At 36.7% G+C, this 14748-nt stretch overlaps 1 protein-coding gene across 1 annotated transcript; it reads right to left on the minus strand.

Annotated features, from left to right (window-relative positions):
* Positions 1 to 163: 163 nt before the first annotated feature.
* Positions 164 to 8281, minus strand: LOC107828612 (uncharacterized). Its single transcript, XM_016655966.2, has 7 exons — positions 8143 to 8281; positions 5743 to 5907; positions 3788 to 4264; positions 3041 to 3271; positions 2036 to 2733; positions 1241 to 1324; positions 164 to 1052 (listed from the first exon to the last, which is right to left on the minus strand). Exons 1-7 carry the CDS (start codon positions 8144 to 8146, stop codon positions 438 to 440), a joined length of 2274 nt encoding a protein of 757 aa, XP_016511452.1. The 5' UTR covers positions 8147 to 8281; the 3' UTR covers positions 164 to 437.
* Positions 8282 to 14748: the final 6467 nt, after the last annotated feature.

Below are 14748 nucleotides of genomic sequence, written 5' to 3' on the forward strand. Positions count from 1 at the left end.
CCGATTATATAGATGGCCGATTTTGACCAATCTGGAATTAATGTATAGTTGATTGATTGATAATTATAATAGATTAATTGTCGGAGTAATACAACTTAGTCATATTAGATTACTAGAACAACCATGGTGATATGTTTTTAACATAAACTTGCAGCACCAAATATGGCTGTTAAATATTCAGTTGTTTCAAACATTGGAAAACTGGAAAACAATTTCCAGAAAATATGTTCCTACATACCAAACACACCCTACATTCCTAAAACACAGGTAAGAGAGCTCCTCCCTAACATGTAGTTGTGCACGTTTGTCAAAAGAACATCGCAAGTAGCTTATTTGAAATAAGCATCACCTTCTAAAACAGGAAACTTGGTTCCCGTATGACCCGAGAATGTGAAATGTTGCTGTTTCTTATTCCAATATGACTCGAGATCTGTCTGTTAATACAATCTGTGCTTTCCCGGTTTAAAAAGAAATTTGGACCAGTATGTTGATTTTACAGTATCCCACCATAGCTTATAATGTAAACACCCAAATAAAGCAACAGGAACACCAGAAATAGCAGCAATGAGCTTTGGCTGCCAAGCCATATGATTATTATAGACCAAGAAGAAAGTTGCTGCAAAAGCCACGAGCATGCCAACTATCGAGGCAAAGAGTGTAGTGAGTCCAAGGAGTAATTTCTTCGGCAATGACACAAGAAAGTCGTCTTCATTGTAGCGAGAAGTAAGAATGGACAAGAACATAATTATGGAAACAATTGAGCAGAACATTGCCACTGCATCTGATATGACAAAAACCGTAAATCCTTTCAATTTTAGCATTATTGGGGTACCTTCATTGTCGTTATTACCGCCTGGCACAGTGAAGGCAGCAGCAAACATCACTGTGGCAATCAAAGTTGCAACAATCATACAATAATTTGCAGTGTCTCTCATCCACCTTTCACCTTCTTTCAACAACAGCTTGTGTTCTTCTGAGAATAATTGCCTTGGGGTTTTTTCATCATTGTTTTTCATCCTGAGAAATGAAGGTGGTACAATTTTCTCCACCTCCTACCAAATAATTACTGCATGAGATGATAACTAGCAATAGAAAAGGTTACAGACTCTTCTTTAAAATAAAAATTTAACAACAAAAGCTGTAAACATACGTGTTTACAACGAAAAATAAAATGGCTGAGATAGAAATGCATAAGAGAAGTAGTTTCTGACTGCCAATTTTGCTCCTAGTCATCTCTTACCTTAAACCACAATATCTCTCTTTGCAGTCGAAGAGCTGCTCCAGATACCCGGAGAAATGACGGTGGCATAATCTTCTCTTCCTCCTGTACAAATCAGTCATAATTTAAAGGAAGATGACCAAATTATGGCACTCTTACATTAAGACATAGTTCATGTATCATCGTAAATTGGATTGATAGGATAGGAAATATAATATGCATACAAGAGAGAAAGAAAAATGACGAAAGTTATGACAAGTGTGTATGGTCTTCAAAAACTATTTTCTGGTATTTGTTGGGGAGCACAAAATATTTTTACTGAAAAGCATTTACTAGAGTGGATAAGAGTGTCAACAAATTGGATAGTATTTTGCATTGAAAATTACTGATGAAACTTTTGAGTGTTAAAGAAGGATAACAATATCTATGTGTTGGTTGAAGCAAGCTAGTATTATCTGGAGTAGGAGATGGGATAGTCATAAATGAAAAAGGCTTCCGTTCACAAGTGAGAGAAGTCATTTCCCCCTTTTTGATGGAAAATATATATACTACTTTCGAACTCCAGAAAATGACTCTAAAAGAAAATCCAGAACAAATGACTTCTGTAAATCAGAACACTGAAAATAAAAGGGCAGCCCGGAGCACTAAGCTCTCGCTATGCGCGGGGGCCGGGAAAGGGCGTGACCACAAGGGTCTATTATGCGCAACCTTACCCTGCATTTCTGCAAGAGGCTGTTTCCACGGCTTGAATCCATGACCTCCTGGTCACGTGACAACAATTTTAGCAAGCTACACCAATAGGACAGAGTTTATCACCTTAAAGCACACTGTCTCTGCTAACTTTTTAATGGCTTCGATCTCTCTAATCAGTTTTTGTAGTGCTTTCCTCATTATAATATTGCAAGGGCTTGGCTGTCCAATTTTTTGATCAATCTCAGTAATTAATTGTTGAAGAGCTTCTTCATATTCAATATTGGCAGGTGTTTGCTCAGCCAGTCTCTGTTGAAGGATCTCTTCCAAAAGCTGCTTAATAGATTCCAAGATTATATCATTACAAGGCATTGGCTGCCCAAGTTTCTGTTTGAGCTCTTCTATCTCTCCAAATTGTTGCCTGATTTTCTGTTTGAGAGGGATAGGCTGCCCTAACTTACCAGCCAAATGGAGAATGTTATTGCCATCAACATCAACACCAAGAGTTATCAAGTCTTTAACTGCTCCTATTTGGTGTATAAGACTATAGACTTTTTCTTGTCGATGTAAAGCAGCAACATGAAAAATGGTGTGCTTTCTTCTGTCGACTTTCCATATCAGATCAGGATGATCACGAATTAGCACAGCTAAAAACTCTACATTTCCTGCTTTTGCAGCAGAATTCAATATTTGGGTCTTTGAGATTAACCGCGCGAGCTCAGCCTCTGGCAATTGTAGACACTCTGCCCAGAGCTCCTCAAGTAGCACACCAGCTTGCTTCTTCAGCAATGATTTACCCCGAATAACCCAAACCCTTTCGAACCCTAAAATTCCAGCAATGTATATTACAAACTACTACTAATAAAGAGCTCCATCTTGAAACAAAAGTCAAAACAAAGCAAGAAGAAATAAGCAATACTTCTAGCAAAAAATGCAGAATTTGAATTTGTGATACAATGTTTGTACACACCTATGTTGCGCGGACTCTCTAAAATAATGCCGCACCCGTGTCGGATCCTCCAAAAATACAAAGGATCCGACACGCACCCGGCAACATTTCTGGAGAGTCCGAGCAACATAGGTACAAACAAGACTGCAAATTGAAACAAAAAAGGTCTTAGTAGATCTTACGTGTAATAAATGGCATCCTGGAAATCATACTAATAAATATTCGCCGCACTGGAGAACAAACTCGCATACTTCCGGCATTTAGCATATGAACGAACCTTTTCCACTTCCCATCCGGATCTCGCCAACTGATTGTTAAAGCCTTCTTACTTAACGCATGTAAGAGTGATCGGTTTCCTTCTACTATAGTAGTGGCCAAAGCTGTGTCTTTCTTGAAAATATCTAACGCCACATCTGCATGTAAAAACCAACATCATACCCAGTATAATCCCACATAGTGGGATCTGCATGTAAAAACCAAGATAATAAATTAATTCTACAGTAGATATACACCTCAAAAGCACTCAAAGCTTGTTAAAAGTTTAGCCCCCTAACTGATTAATAACTAAATATAATGGTCCTATTTTTCGGGCAAGCTGATACAGTGACAGTAGAAGCTGGAAAGCTGCAACATTTTAGAAGTTCTCCCTAAAACTTGAGTTTAAGAATCATGCAAAAAAGAAAAAAAATTCACATTAACACAAAATAGCACTTGATTGTTTCATTGTGAAAATATTTATAAATATATATGTCGTATCACATAAAAAGAATGTAAATACCACAAAAGCCATAATCAAAGAAAATCAAGAATGCATAGTGAATTCCTTATTTTAGGGTGGAGGGTTTTGAGGCGGTAAAGGAGGGAGAGAGCATGCTTTCTGTGTGCATATGTATGTATCTGTCATTGGAAGAGATCTCTCATATTCATACCATACAACTCATGCTGGATCGTGGCTTCGAGAAGTTCAAAGCGTTCTAAGTTGTCTAGTGCGGCAAGATCTGTGACCTTGTAAAGATATACTACCATATCTTTGTGTCCAAGCAAAGCAGCCATTGTGATTGCACTTCCATGTTTACTGATGATGTTGGGTAGCTTCTTATTCTTATCCCGCATTATACTAGCAATTTTAACAACCCCTGACGCAGCTGCAAAACAAAACGCATTAGTTCCCCCGTTATTTGGCAGTTCCAAGTCACTTTCCTCCATTTTATTCACTAGCTCCAGTATAAATCGTGTGCTTCTTGCCACAGCTGCAATGTGAAGAACTCTTTCACCACGTTCCGTCATCTTAGCTCTAGCTAAACTCAAATCCTTTTCCAGAATAGGTTCAGCAGCTCCCCAATCATCTCGCAAAGCAGCTTGATAAAGAATTTGTTGCGGTGTCCGACACTTTGTTTTCCTGCCACCTGCAAAATTAAAAGCGCGCAGTGAGTAATGCTTGGCTGCTTGAACCGAGAGTCTATCGGAAACAATCTCTCTACCCCATCTGGGTAGGGGTAAGGTCTGCTACACACTACCCTCCCAGACCCTACTTGTGAGATGTTACTGGGTCGTGTTGTTATTGTTGCTGCAATGAGTAATGCTTGAACAACGCTTATTTGTAGATGGATATCCTGACGTACGTGTTAGCTTGTTTGTCTTTATTTTTGATTTAAGTGAATACAAAAATTCAATGAGTATCTGGATTGCTGGACTGGTACTATAACTAGTAGTATTACATTTACAATCTATTTTGGATGGTTAACTGAATAGCAACTAAAATCACTCTCTTTACGGACAGCTCCCCCTTTAATTTCTATTCAACTTTATTGTGCTCCCTCTGTACCATTTTATATGGTAACATTTCCTTTTTAATTCGTTTCAAAAAGAATGACAACTTTCTAATTTTGAAAATAATTTAACTTAAAACTTCCTACTTTACCCTTAATGAGATGATTTGTGGCTACATAAATCCTATGACTTGTTTTAGACCACAAGTTTTAAAAATCTTACTTTCTTTCTTAAACTCTATGAATATTCAAGCACTGCCACATAAAGTGGACCAAAGAGATTAGTAGTTATTTCAAGAATGATCTATACAAGAAAGTTCTGTATAGTTAAACACTAAGTAGCTCCGACATGGCAATTTAGGTGTCGCACCCGTGTCGACACAACACTAATATGGGTGTGGGTATGGGATCCGTACCGGATTTGGTCAAACAATTTTGGTACTTTGACCACGACAGACGGAAAAATTCGAGACGAGATACAATTTGATTCCCGAAATCAGAATCAAAACTAGGGTAAATTTGAAGAAAATAGCATACCTTATCTAAGAGATCAATCCTTTACTTATCTACAACTTGATACTTAAAAAGAAATCTACACTTGACAAGCTATACGTAAGTATTCCACAAAATTTCTCATAGGTTAAACATTCTCCCAATCCTTGTTCATCTCAGCATTAATTGGTTTCGAACAGGGGTAGGTGGTTCGTAATTTTTTTTTTGTCTAGCATTTTAAAGCAATGAGAAGCTTTGGGGTGCCTTTTTTTTTTTGGTTTTTTTATTGGTTGTTGTTGTTGTTTGTTTTGGGGTGTTCATTCAATACTAAGTGCAGGCAATGGATATCTAGTAAAGCTATACAGGAGAGATCCCAAAATGTTAAATTCCCGCATTCTTCAAAGCTTTTAGTCAGCAAAGAAATCTTAAAAACACCTTCCAAAATTCTAATCAATGGAAATATCTGATGGTTAATTCCATTAGCCCGAATCTTGGACTCCTAAATATATGGTAATGATTCATCAAGCTAAGTATCCTCTAATTACCTATATATGTTGATTTGGTAAAACCCAACGCCCTTATCTGTAAGCAAGAAAATAATACTACTGTAACTGTGAACTTACTATTAGAAAGTAGTGCATCCTGCAGACGGGCAGGAGATTGATTTTCGATATCAGATCGTGACCCTCCTTCATCTTGTTCTTCAATTTCATCAAAGTATGATTTAGCTGAGCAATAACGGCTGACTGCGGATGATCTCCGCGTTATAGATATATCAGGACTGTAATCTACAAAACTTACAAAATAATTAATTATAGAGGAATATAATTTATGACCAGCCAGATGTCACAATCAATCCTCCTTCTAAGAAATCAGATGGTGACAACTGATATAAATTTATTTGCTTGAGAACTTGTTTGGATGGTCCAAACAGAAATTGTATTGTAGTGTTTTTGAATGGATCGTATCGTTTTCCATTTGTTTCATAATGTAACGGATCAACAATAAGAAAAAATAAGCTTGTAACATTGCTAAAAAAAAGAATACAGAGTAAAATTATTATACAAAATACAAGGTAAATGACAAAATATAGTTATGTAATACATGAGGAAGGAAAAAATAAAAGAAAAAAAGCAAGGTAGATAGACATTTTTCGTCGTAACGATGAATTTAACAATACGATATAATAAAATTTAAGTAAAAAACTAGTTGGATGGTTATTACCTATTATACTGTATCGTACTGTTACTTTAAATACAATATTTGTTTTGATTGTTACTCAAAAATAATATCAAAAGTCATTTTCCAAAAAACTCTAAGAAAGGAAATCAAGTATCTAATAGGACCTCTATATCCGTGTCCAGGTGCTCACTTGAACATGCCTTAGTTCGAGTGTACAAATGAAATATGCTGGCAAATTTACGCGGCTGTCGATGTATTCTCAGAGGCGAAAGTTATGTTGGTCCAAGGATGATCAACTGATTATTCTTCGTCAAAAAATTATATTATGTATAAGGTAAAATATTATTTGTTATTGATTAAAACTAGATTTTGAATATCTTTGCATAGCCCACTGACAAAGAGTGTTCAAAATTTGAACACCCTTATTGAATTTTTTAGTTTCGCCACAGTGTATTCCATCATTAATTGTGTATGAAGTTTTGTTACATAAAGCGGAATGACAAAATCAAGTCAATACATATTGAAAAAGATCATCGTTCCTTCTGTTTTTTTTTTTGGTTTGGTTTTAGATTATAGATGTGTTTGGCACGGAGAAAAATATTTTAGAAAATAAGCGATTTTCTTATTTATGTTCTGGTGGTGGTAAATGAATTGAAAAAAATATCTTAAAATATTTTTTATATGATATAATTTATGCAAATTAAATACTATGGAGCGGGGGGATTAGTGGTTTGCAGGGGAGAGGGCGAGGGGGTGGTGGAGGGGTGGCTGTGGGGGTGGTAGGAGATGGATGGGGTGGTGGTGAGGGCGGCAATAGGTGACATGATGGTGTTGGCGGCGCGGAATAAACAATTCGCGTGGAATGCCACTTATGAAGCTTGTTTTCCCAGCGTCTCATAGGAAAGTTATTTTTCTTATTTTTAAGGGACTTGCTTTTTTAGAAGAAATATTTGTTAAAATATTTGACCAATCAAACGTATAATTGTAGAATAAAAACTGGATACCGAGCAACTTTAGAAGAAATGTAATGAATTATTTCAAGACCGTTTTGAATTGCTTTTTTTCTTTTATTGAATTGATATAATCTGAACAACATTCACTAGATTGATATAGTCTAAACTACGAATGTGTCATTTATTCAATCAAATCTTTTATGCCTATGCCAACCCAAACTAATTGACCATTTTTTTGGGAAGGAAGCAATCAGAAAATAAGTAAAAATTGAAAAATATTTTTTTTGGATATACTTTACTCCACACCAACCACACCTATAATTAAGAATGTTTGGTAATTTTTGAATTTTGATTTACAAAGAGATCACATGTCATAGTTCAAGACCAACTCATAGCTCATTTTAATTTTTTTTAAGCATTTGATTTAAAATTGATCTTTTAGCGATTATAATATTCTTCGTTTTTAGATATTAAAAAGTATAGCGTTTAGGCCAAAAACTAATAAGTGGGGTTGCTTAGCTTATTACTTTTGGCTTGTTTTATACGATTTTTACTTTTTAATTTTGTCAAGCTAAAAAGAACTTAAAAACTGATTTGACCACCTTAAAGCCAATCCAAACACCCTCTAAAAGTGTATAGATGAAATAAAAATATATAGATGAAGTTTCGATGGGAAGAATAGGATACCCAGAGTGTGAAACTTGTAATGATAAACATATATATATATATATATGTGTTTTTCTAAATGATAAATTTTCAACTTCATGTTACTATTTTATTTTATGGTTGTTGTTCTTAGTCTAGTCTTTCCTATGCTGTTCCCTAATAAAATAAAATAATGAATAAAACATGAGAAGATAGAAGAAGGAGAAGAGAAGAAAGACGTACTCATGATGAACTGGAGAGAGTGAACTATCTTAGTATATGAAGCTTTATAAGCTCCTAATCTTCAACATCGGCACAGAGAGACAGATTAAAGAGCACAAACTTTTGGCTTTCTTTGTTATTTGGCGCAGGTGCTCACAGGGCAAGATGGAACTTATACAATTGTGATTAAAGGTACAACCCCACCACTTTTTTTGGTCTTTTTTTAATCTAAGAGGTCGTTGGGTTTTATTTTATATTAAATGCATGACCTGAGAATAGATATTGATATTCTGCACGGGACAAAAATAAGTGAAACAAGAAGATGTCTAGCAATTAATAAAAGATAAAACAGCTTGACTTAGGAATCTTTGATATAACAATCTCTGCCTAATAATTCTCAATTAATTATTTGATGGGTGCATCCCATGCCCATGTGAAGATAATTTTCTTTAGCTTTGAATTGTCAAGCCAACCAAATCAACCATGAAAAAGATTGGCAGGCAATCATTTCTCCGAATTTACAATTTGTCATTTGATTGCTTACATTGTGATGTTATCGATGACATCAAGAGGAGCTTTTCTAACACTATAAATAGGGAGCTCCATGCTTATTTTTAATATACATCAAACAGAGATAGTAAGAAGAACAATACTCTGTCAGAAAAAAGAAAGTTCAAACGATATTGTAGTGAATTAAAAAAATCATAAGAGGATTATGTAGTGATTTTGGAGTATTTTACTTTGTATCACAAATTGCAAAATCTTTGCTATAGTGAATTAGTTTCTCCTTTCGGGCCGTAATTTTTTCCTTATTCAGAAGGGTTATCCATGTAAAAATATCGGTGCCCTTGTTTCTATTATTATTGTCGTTGGTTACTGTTAAGAGTGGCAAACGGGCGGGTCAGGTTGGATATGGTTCAGATCGAAAACGGGTAATGAAAAAATAGATAAATTATCGGACCTGACTCATATTTAATACGGATAAAAAACGTGTTAACCGGTGGATAATATGGGTAACCATATTATCCATGACTTTTTGCATATGATCACTTTTGGGAGAATTCTTAGTCTCACTAACTTGAGGAGCCCCCAATTTGAGGCTTTACAAATGTAAAAGTTAGACTCATTAGTTATCCATGGGATAATATGGTCTTATCCATATTTGACCCATTTTTAAAAAGTTCAATATCCAACCCATTTTTAGTAGATAATATGAGTAGTTAACTATTTTCTTTTAACCATTTTGCCATCCCTAATTACTGTATTTTAGTAATCTATATTTATTATAGTCATATACCATGGATATTATTTATGTGGGAAATATTTTCCTAACAATTAGTATCAGAGTACATGTTCTGGTCATTCACAAAAATATATGGTCGGTTATGCTTTGTGATAAAAAATATCAGGAGTAAAATACGAAGTAACAAGATTCAATAGTAATGACGGGTTCTTCATATGGAAAAGAAGGATGAAATATCTACACATCCAACAAAGATTAGACATTGTACCAGATGACAAAGAGGCAAACCCCGAAACAATAAAAGTTGAGAATTGGGCAGCTATGGATAAGAATGCGGCTAGTACAATCAGATTGCACTTGTCCAATTAAGTGCTCAATATTGTCAGCGACGAAAATAGTGCATCTGGTATTTGGAAAAGACTAGAAAGTCTATATATGTCCAAATCCTTAACAAATAAATTATTTTTGAGAAAATAACTTTATGCCATTCATATGAGTGAAAGTATAAATTTTTTTGTCCCATTTAAATATGTTTAATGGATTAATCATGCAGCTGACAAACCTCGGAGAAACAATCACTGAAGTATAAAAAGCTATCTTGCTTCTGAACTGGTTGTTATCTTCCAATGATAACTTGGCAACAACCATCCTGCATGGTAGAGATACCATCGAGTCAAAAGATGTCACATCAGCCATCCTGCCTAATTATAAGATGAGGAAGAAGCTTGAAAATAAGGATCATGGAAAACGGAGAAATAAGTCTTTATAGAGCTTCAAGTAGCCCTGATAAATTCAAAGGCCGTCCAAGAATCAGTCAAAAAGTAAAAATTGATACATTTGCAGCCAATCCTGTCACTTCAAAAGAGATTGCTTACATAAAAGTCGAGGTGAAAGAAGTGGCTAGAAGAATGATGACAACACAACTACTGTAGTGCACAACGATGATTCAATGATTCTCTTCGTTTATGAGGAGAAGGAATGCATGCACCTAGCAAGCCAAGAGTCAAATGGGTGGTTGACACAACAACATCCTACCATGCCGCATCAGTAAGAGAATTTTTTTCATTGGTACAAAATAGGAGACTTTGGGATGGTCAAGATAGGAAATACTAATCACTCAAAGATTGTGTAAATTAGTGATATTTATATCAAGACAAATGCAGGATGCACACTAGTTCTAAAAAACGTGTAACACGTACTAGATCTGCGAATGAATTTACTTTCGGGGGTAGCTCTAAATAGAGACGGGTAGGAGAATCACTTTACCAATAGGAAGTGGAGGCTCACCAAAGGATCATTGGTGATTGCTAAAGGAGTTGCTCCCTACACATTGTACAAGACAACTGCTAAGATAAGTGAAGGTTACATGAGGCTGTAGATGACATGCCTGCTGATCTACGATACCAGAGATTAGGCTAATATGAGTGAGAAGGGATTGCAGATCCTAGCCAAAGAAGTCACGTATCTCTTTTGCAAAAGGTACAACTGTGAATCCCCGTGATTATTGTTTATTTGGAAAATAACATATGGAATCATTTCAAGCAACTCATGAAAGAAAATTGAATATATTTGATTTATTATATTCTGATATTTATGGTCCAATGAATGTAGAATCAATGAGAGATAACAAATATTTTGTCATATTTATTGATGATGCTTTACGAAAATTGTGAATTTGTTTCTTAAGAACAAAAGATAAGGTATTTTAAATTTTTCAAAAATTTCATGCTCTGGTGGAAAGGGAGACATGTCAAAAATTGAAGTGTCTTAGTACAGACAATGGAGGAGAATATACTTTAAAAGAGTTTAAAGTCTACTTCTCAAGCCATAGAATCATACATGAGAGGACAATTCTTGGAACCCCACAATAAAATGATTTAATTGAAAGGATGAATCACACCATTGTCAAAAAAGAGAGACGTATGCTTAAAATAACAAAACTACTTAAGTCATTTTGGGGTGAGGCATGTAAGGCCCCATGAAATTTTTTGCTCAAAAACCCGATATCTCGTAGTGCCAAGCTAGGAATATGTGTTAGAAATTCGCAAAATTCTTCGCGGCGTCGGACCCTTTGGATTGATCTGTGCATTAAAACGTTAAGGAATAATATTTTCCAGAAAAAGCACATTTCTGCGGTCCATTATGCTGTCGCATAATAGCTATGCGGACCGTATAGTCGCCGTAGAGTGAGGCAGTTTGATGGTTAATTTTGAGGTCAACTATGTGGCCAATTATGCGATCGCATAATCCATATGCGGGCCATCATCGCATAATCTCCTTGGAATTTTTTCGAGGGCCGTTGCGGTGCATTATGCGACCGCAGAACAGGTATGCAGACCATATTCTTGTCGCATACCCAGGCAGTTTGTTCAGGATTTGGGGGCCATTTTTGCGGTCCCTTTTGTGAGCCGCATGTCCATTATGTGATCGCATATGCGATCGCAGATCGTGTCGGCGCTCCTATTTTCTAACATTAAAAACCCGACCCCATCCCATTAAAAATATCCCATTAGACCCCTTTTATGCTATTTTACTACAAATAGAGTTCTAGAGGGAGTTCTAGAGGGAGAAACTAACTCTCAATCCTTGCCTAAAAACTTGAAGATTATCAAGTAAAGCTACTAGGCCTTCACTCCAAGAGGTAAGAACTTGAGCCCTAACCTTTGATTTCGAAATTCACATTAGAATAGGTAATTAGCAAGTGGGTTCATGGGTATAAGGATTGATTGTCTTACATGAAAATCTGATAATAGGGTATGGGGAGGTTGTGAGTTGAAAAGATAGCAATTGGTGTGTAAGATGATAAAAATATCTCACAAAAGGGTCCTAAAATCATAATGCACACTTAGTGATTGATAATATACTCAAATGAGCTAGAACCTTAATCATGTCTCTAATTCTTGGTTCAATTTATAATTCTCATAAAATAGATTGAAGTTGCTAGGAAATTTCGGAATTATTATAAGGACTTAAGGAAAGCTCTATTAAGGTATGTATGGCTAAAACTCCTTCTTCTTAGAAATTGAGCTTCCATGGTATCCGTGCAAATGATTGTAAGTCTGAAATTTGATTGATGTAGTACTTGTTATATCAAATGAATTGGTGTTGTGAGAATATATATGGAAGGTGCGTCTCCATATGTTTAATGTGCTATTCTTTGTAAAATTGAGAATATGTGAAGAACATGAACTATGTGCTAAAATACCTAAGTTTCAAGTCAACGTTACATTGTAATTATTATGCCGAACTAGGTAAATTCCTCTTTATTCTTACACCTTGAATTGCTTTTGTATGTGCCTATGATCTTTAATGGCAAGGTTAATGTTGAAAATGGGAATAATGAGAAACCTGAGCTATGGAATGTGGCCTAGTGCCAAGAATTTATGTGGTAATTGTGTCTCCAAGTACCGATGAACTAATGTATGTGAAACCAAAAATTGAAGTGAGATGATTGATGGAAAAAGGGGTAACATCTTGGTAAGACAGCCTAGCCGATCGGGCCGTGATCGGACACCATGATACATACATGGTGGTATTGTGTTAATGATTGAAACCGGAAAGTGAGAATGAAATAGTGATTGAGGTATATGTCTCAAATGAGGCAGCTTAGCCGATCGGGCCGTGATCGGACTCCGCTCAAGAAAGCGGTGGTATTGTGAATGATGATGAATAATATTAAAGGCCCCAACCTAAAGCTACGGAAATTATGTGAAAGTTATATGATTCTTTTATTTGATGATGTGGTGTTCTTGTATGATAGTTCTTTCTAATGAGATGGTGTTTAGTTATACATACTAGTACTATTCCATGGTACTAACGTCCCTTTTGTCGGGGGCGCTATATTTTTGAATGAATGTAGGCGGATCTATAGCGGACAATGCCGATCACACGTAGCAGAGTATCTTCCTCTCAAAGTCTTGGCGAGCCCCTTTTTCCTTCAAAAGAGTTATGTTGTACATCTTTTCTTGTAAATTTCCACTTTTGAGGTATAGCCGGGGCCTTGTTGCCGGCATTATCATAATTATCTTTTGTACCCTTAGAGGCTCCGTAGACATTTGTGTGGGTTATGTTCGGGTTGGATGGGTCACTAGACCGTGTTGTAATTCTGAACTCTTGTTTCCTCTAAATTGTAAATTGCATGATGTTTTGGCAATATAACCACGGTTTAAGGTTTATAATATAAAATGAACTAACAAGGTTGAATGTACGATCTCTCCTATTGTCTAAATAAACAAAATCATGGTTTCCTTAATCATATTGAGTTGGGTAGGAAGTGCAAAAGGCTTGCTCAGTTGGGTTCACTCGATTGAGCTTCGGTCGCGCCTCTCGAGGTTGGGGCGTGTGGTATCAGAGCCTAAGGCGGAGCCGTGTCTAGTAGAGTCCTTCTTATCGGTGTGTAGTCGACCACATCTATAAGTTAGAGGCTACTTGGGCATTTAGGAATAACACCCTTCTTTGATATTCTGGATCGTGCGGCAATTGTGAAACTATTCCTCCTTTAAATAGTGCATTCCCTCAATTTTCAGTACATGGCACCTAAGAAAAATGCGAGAATTGGCTAAGAAGCCAATGCTACCTCAGGAGTGACTGATGATTCATTACTTGATACTACGGGTGAGGATAATCGCCCTGCTATCACACTACCTGATTCTTCTACTCTAGAGCAGATTACCTCAGTTCCTACATCTACGGAGGGTACCACCATCCCTCCCGCCGGTATGCTTGTTCTGCCTCCAGCCCCAACTTTCGGTTCCGGTATTTCTGATAAGGATCTTAGGGGAGCTATCCAGATGTTGACCCAGCTAGTGGCCTCTCAGGCCCAAAGGTCAAATGCCGCACCCAGTTCATCTAGCCAGCAACGGGATTCCACCAGTTCTAGGGTAAACAAATTTCTCCAGCTAGACCCTACAGTGTTTACGGTGCAAATCCAGAAGAGGACCCCAAAGATTTCATTGATGAGTTGTACAAGACCCTCAGAGTTATGCGTGCAACTGAGACATAGGGAGTAGAGTTGGCTGCCTACCATCTGAAAGGGGTGGCCTATTCGTGGTTTGAGTTGTGGGAAGACTCTCGTGAGGAGGGGAGCCCTCCGATGAGATGGAGCGAGTTTGCCGATGCCTTTGTAAATCATTTCCTGCCTGCTGAGACAAGGGCAGCCCATGCAGCAGAGCTTGAGAATCTGAATCAAGGTAGCAGAAGTGTGTGGGAATACCACATGGAGTTTGCCTGCCTGTCCAAATATGCTATTCACATGTTGCCCACAATGGAGGCCAGGGTGAGCCGGTTTGTTCAAGGCCTTAATCCTTTGACTATTAATGAGGCTTCTACAACTGCCTTGAATTCTGACATGAATTATAGGAAAATAGTGGCATTTGCTTAGGCCA

Source organism: Nicotiana tabacum, chromosome 20 (genome assembly GCF_000715075.1).
Source record: "Nicotiana tabacum cultivar K326 chromosome 20, ASM71507v2, whole genome shotgun sequence".
Lineage (NCBI taxonomy): Eukaryota > Viridiplantae > Streptophyta > Magnoliopsida > Solanales > Solanaceae > Nicotiana > Nicotiana tabacum.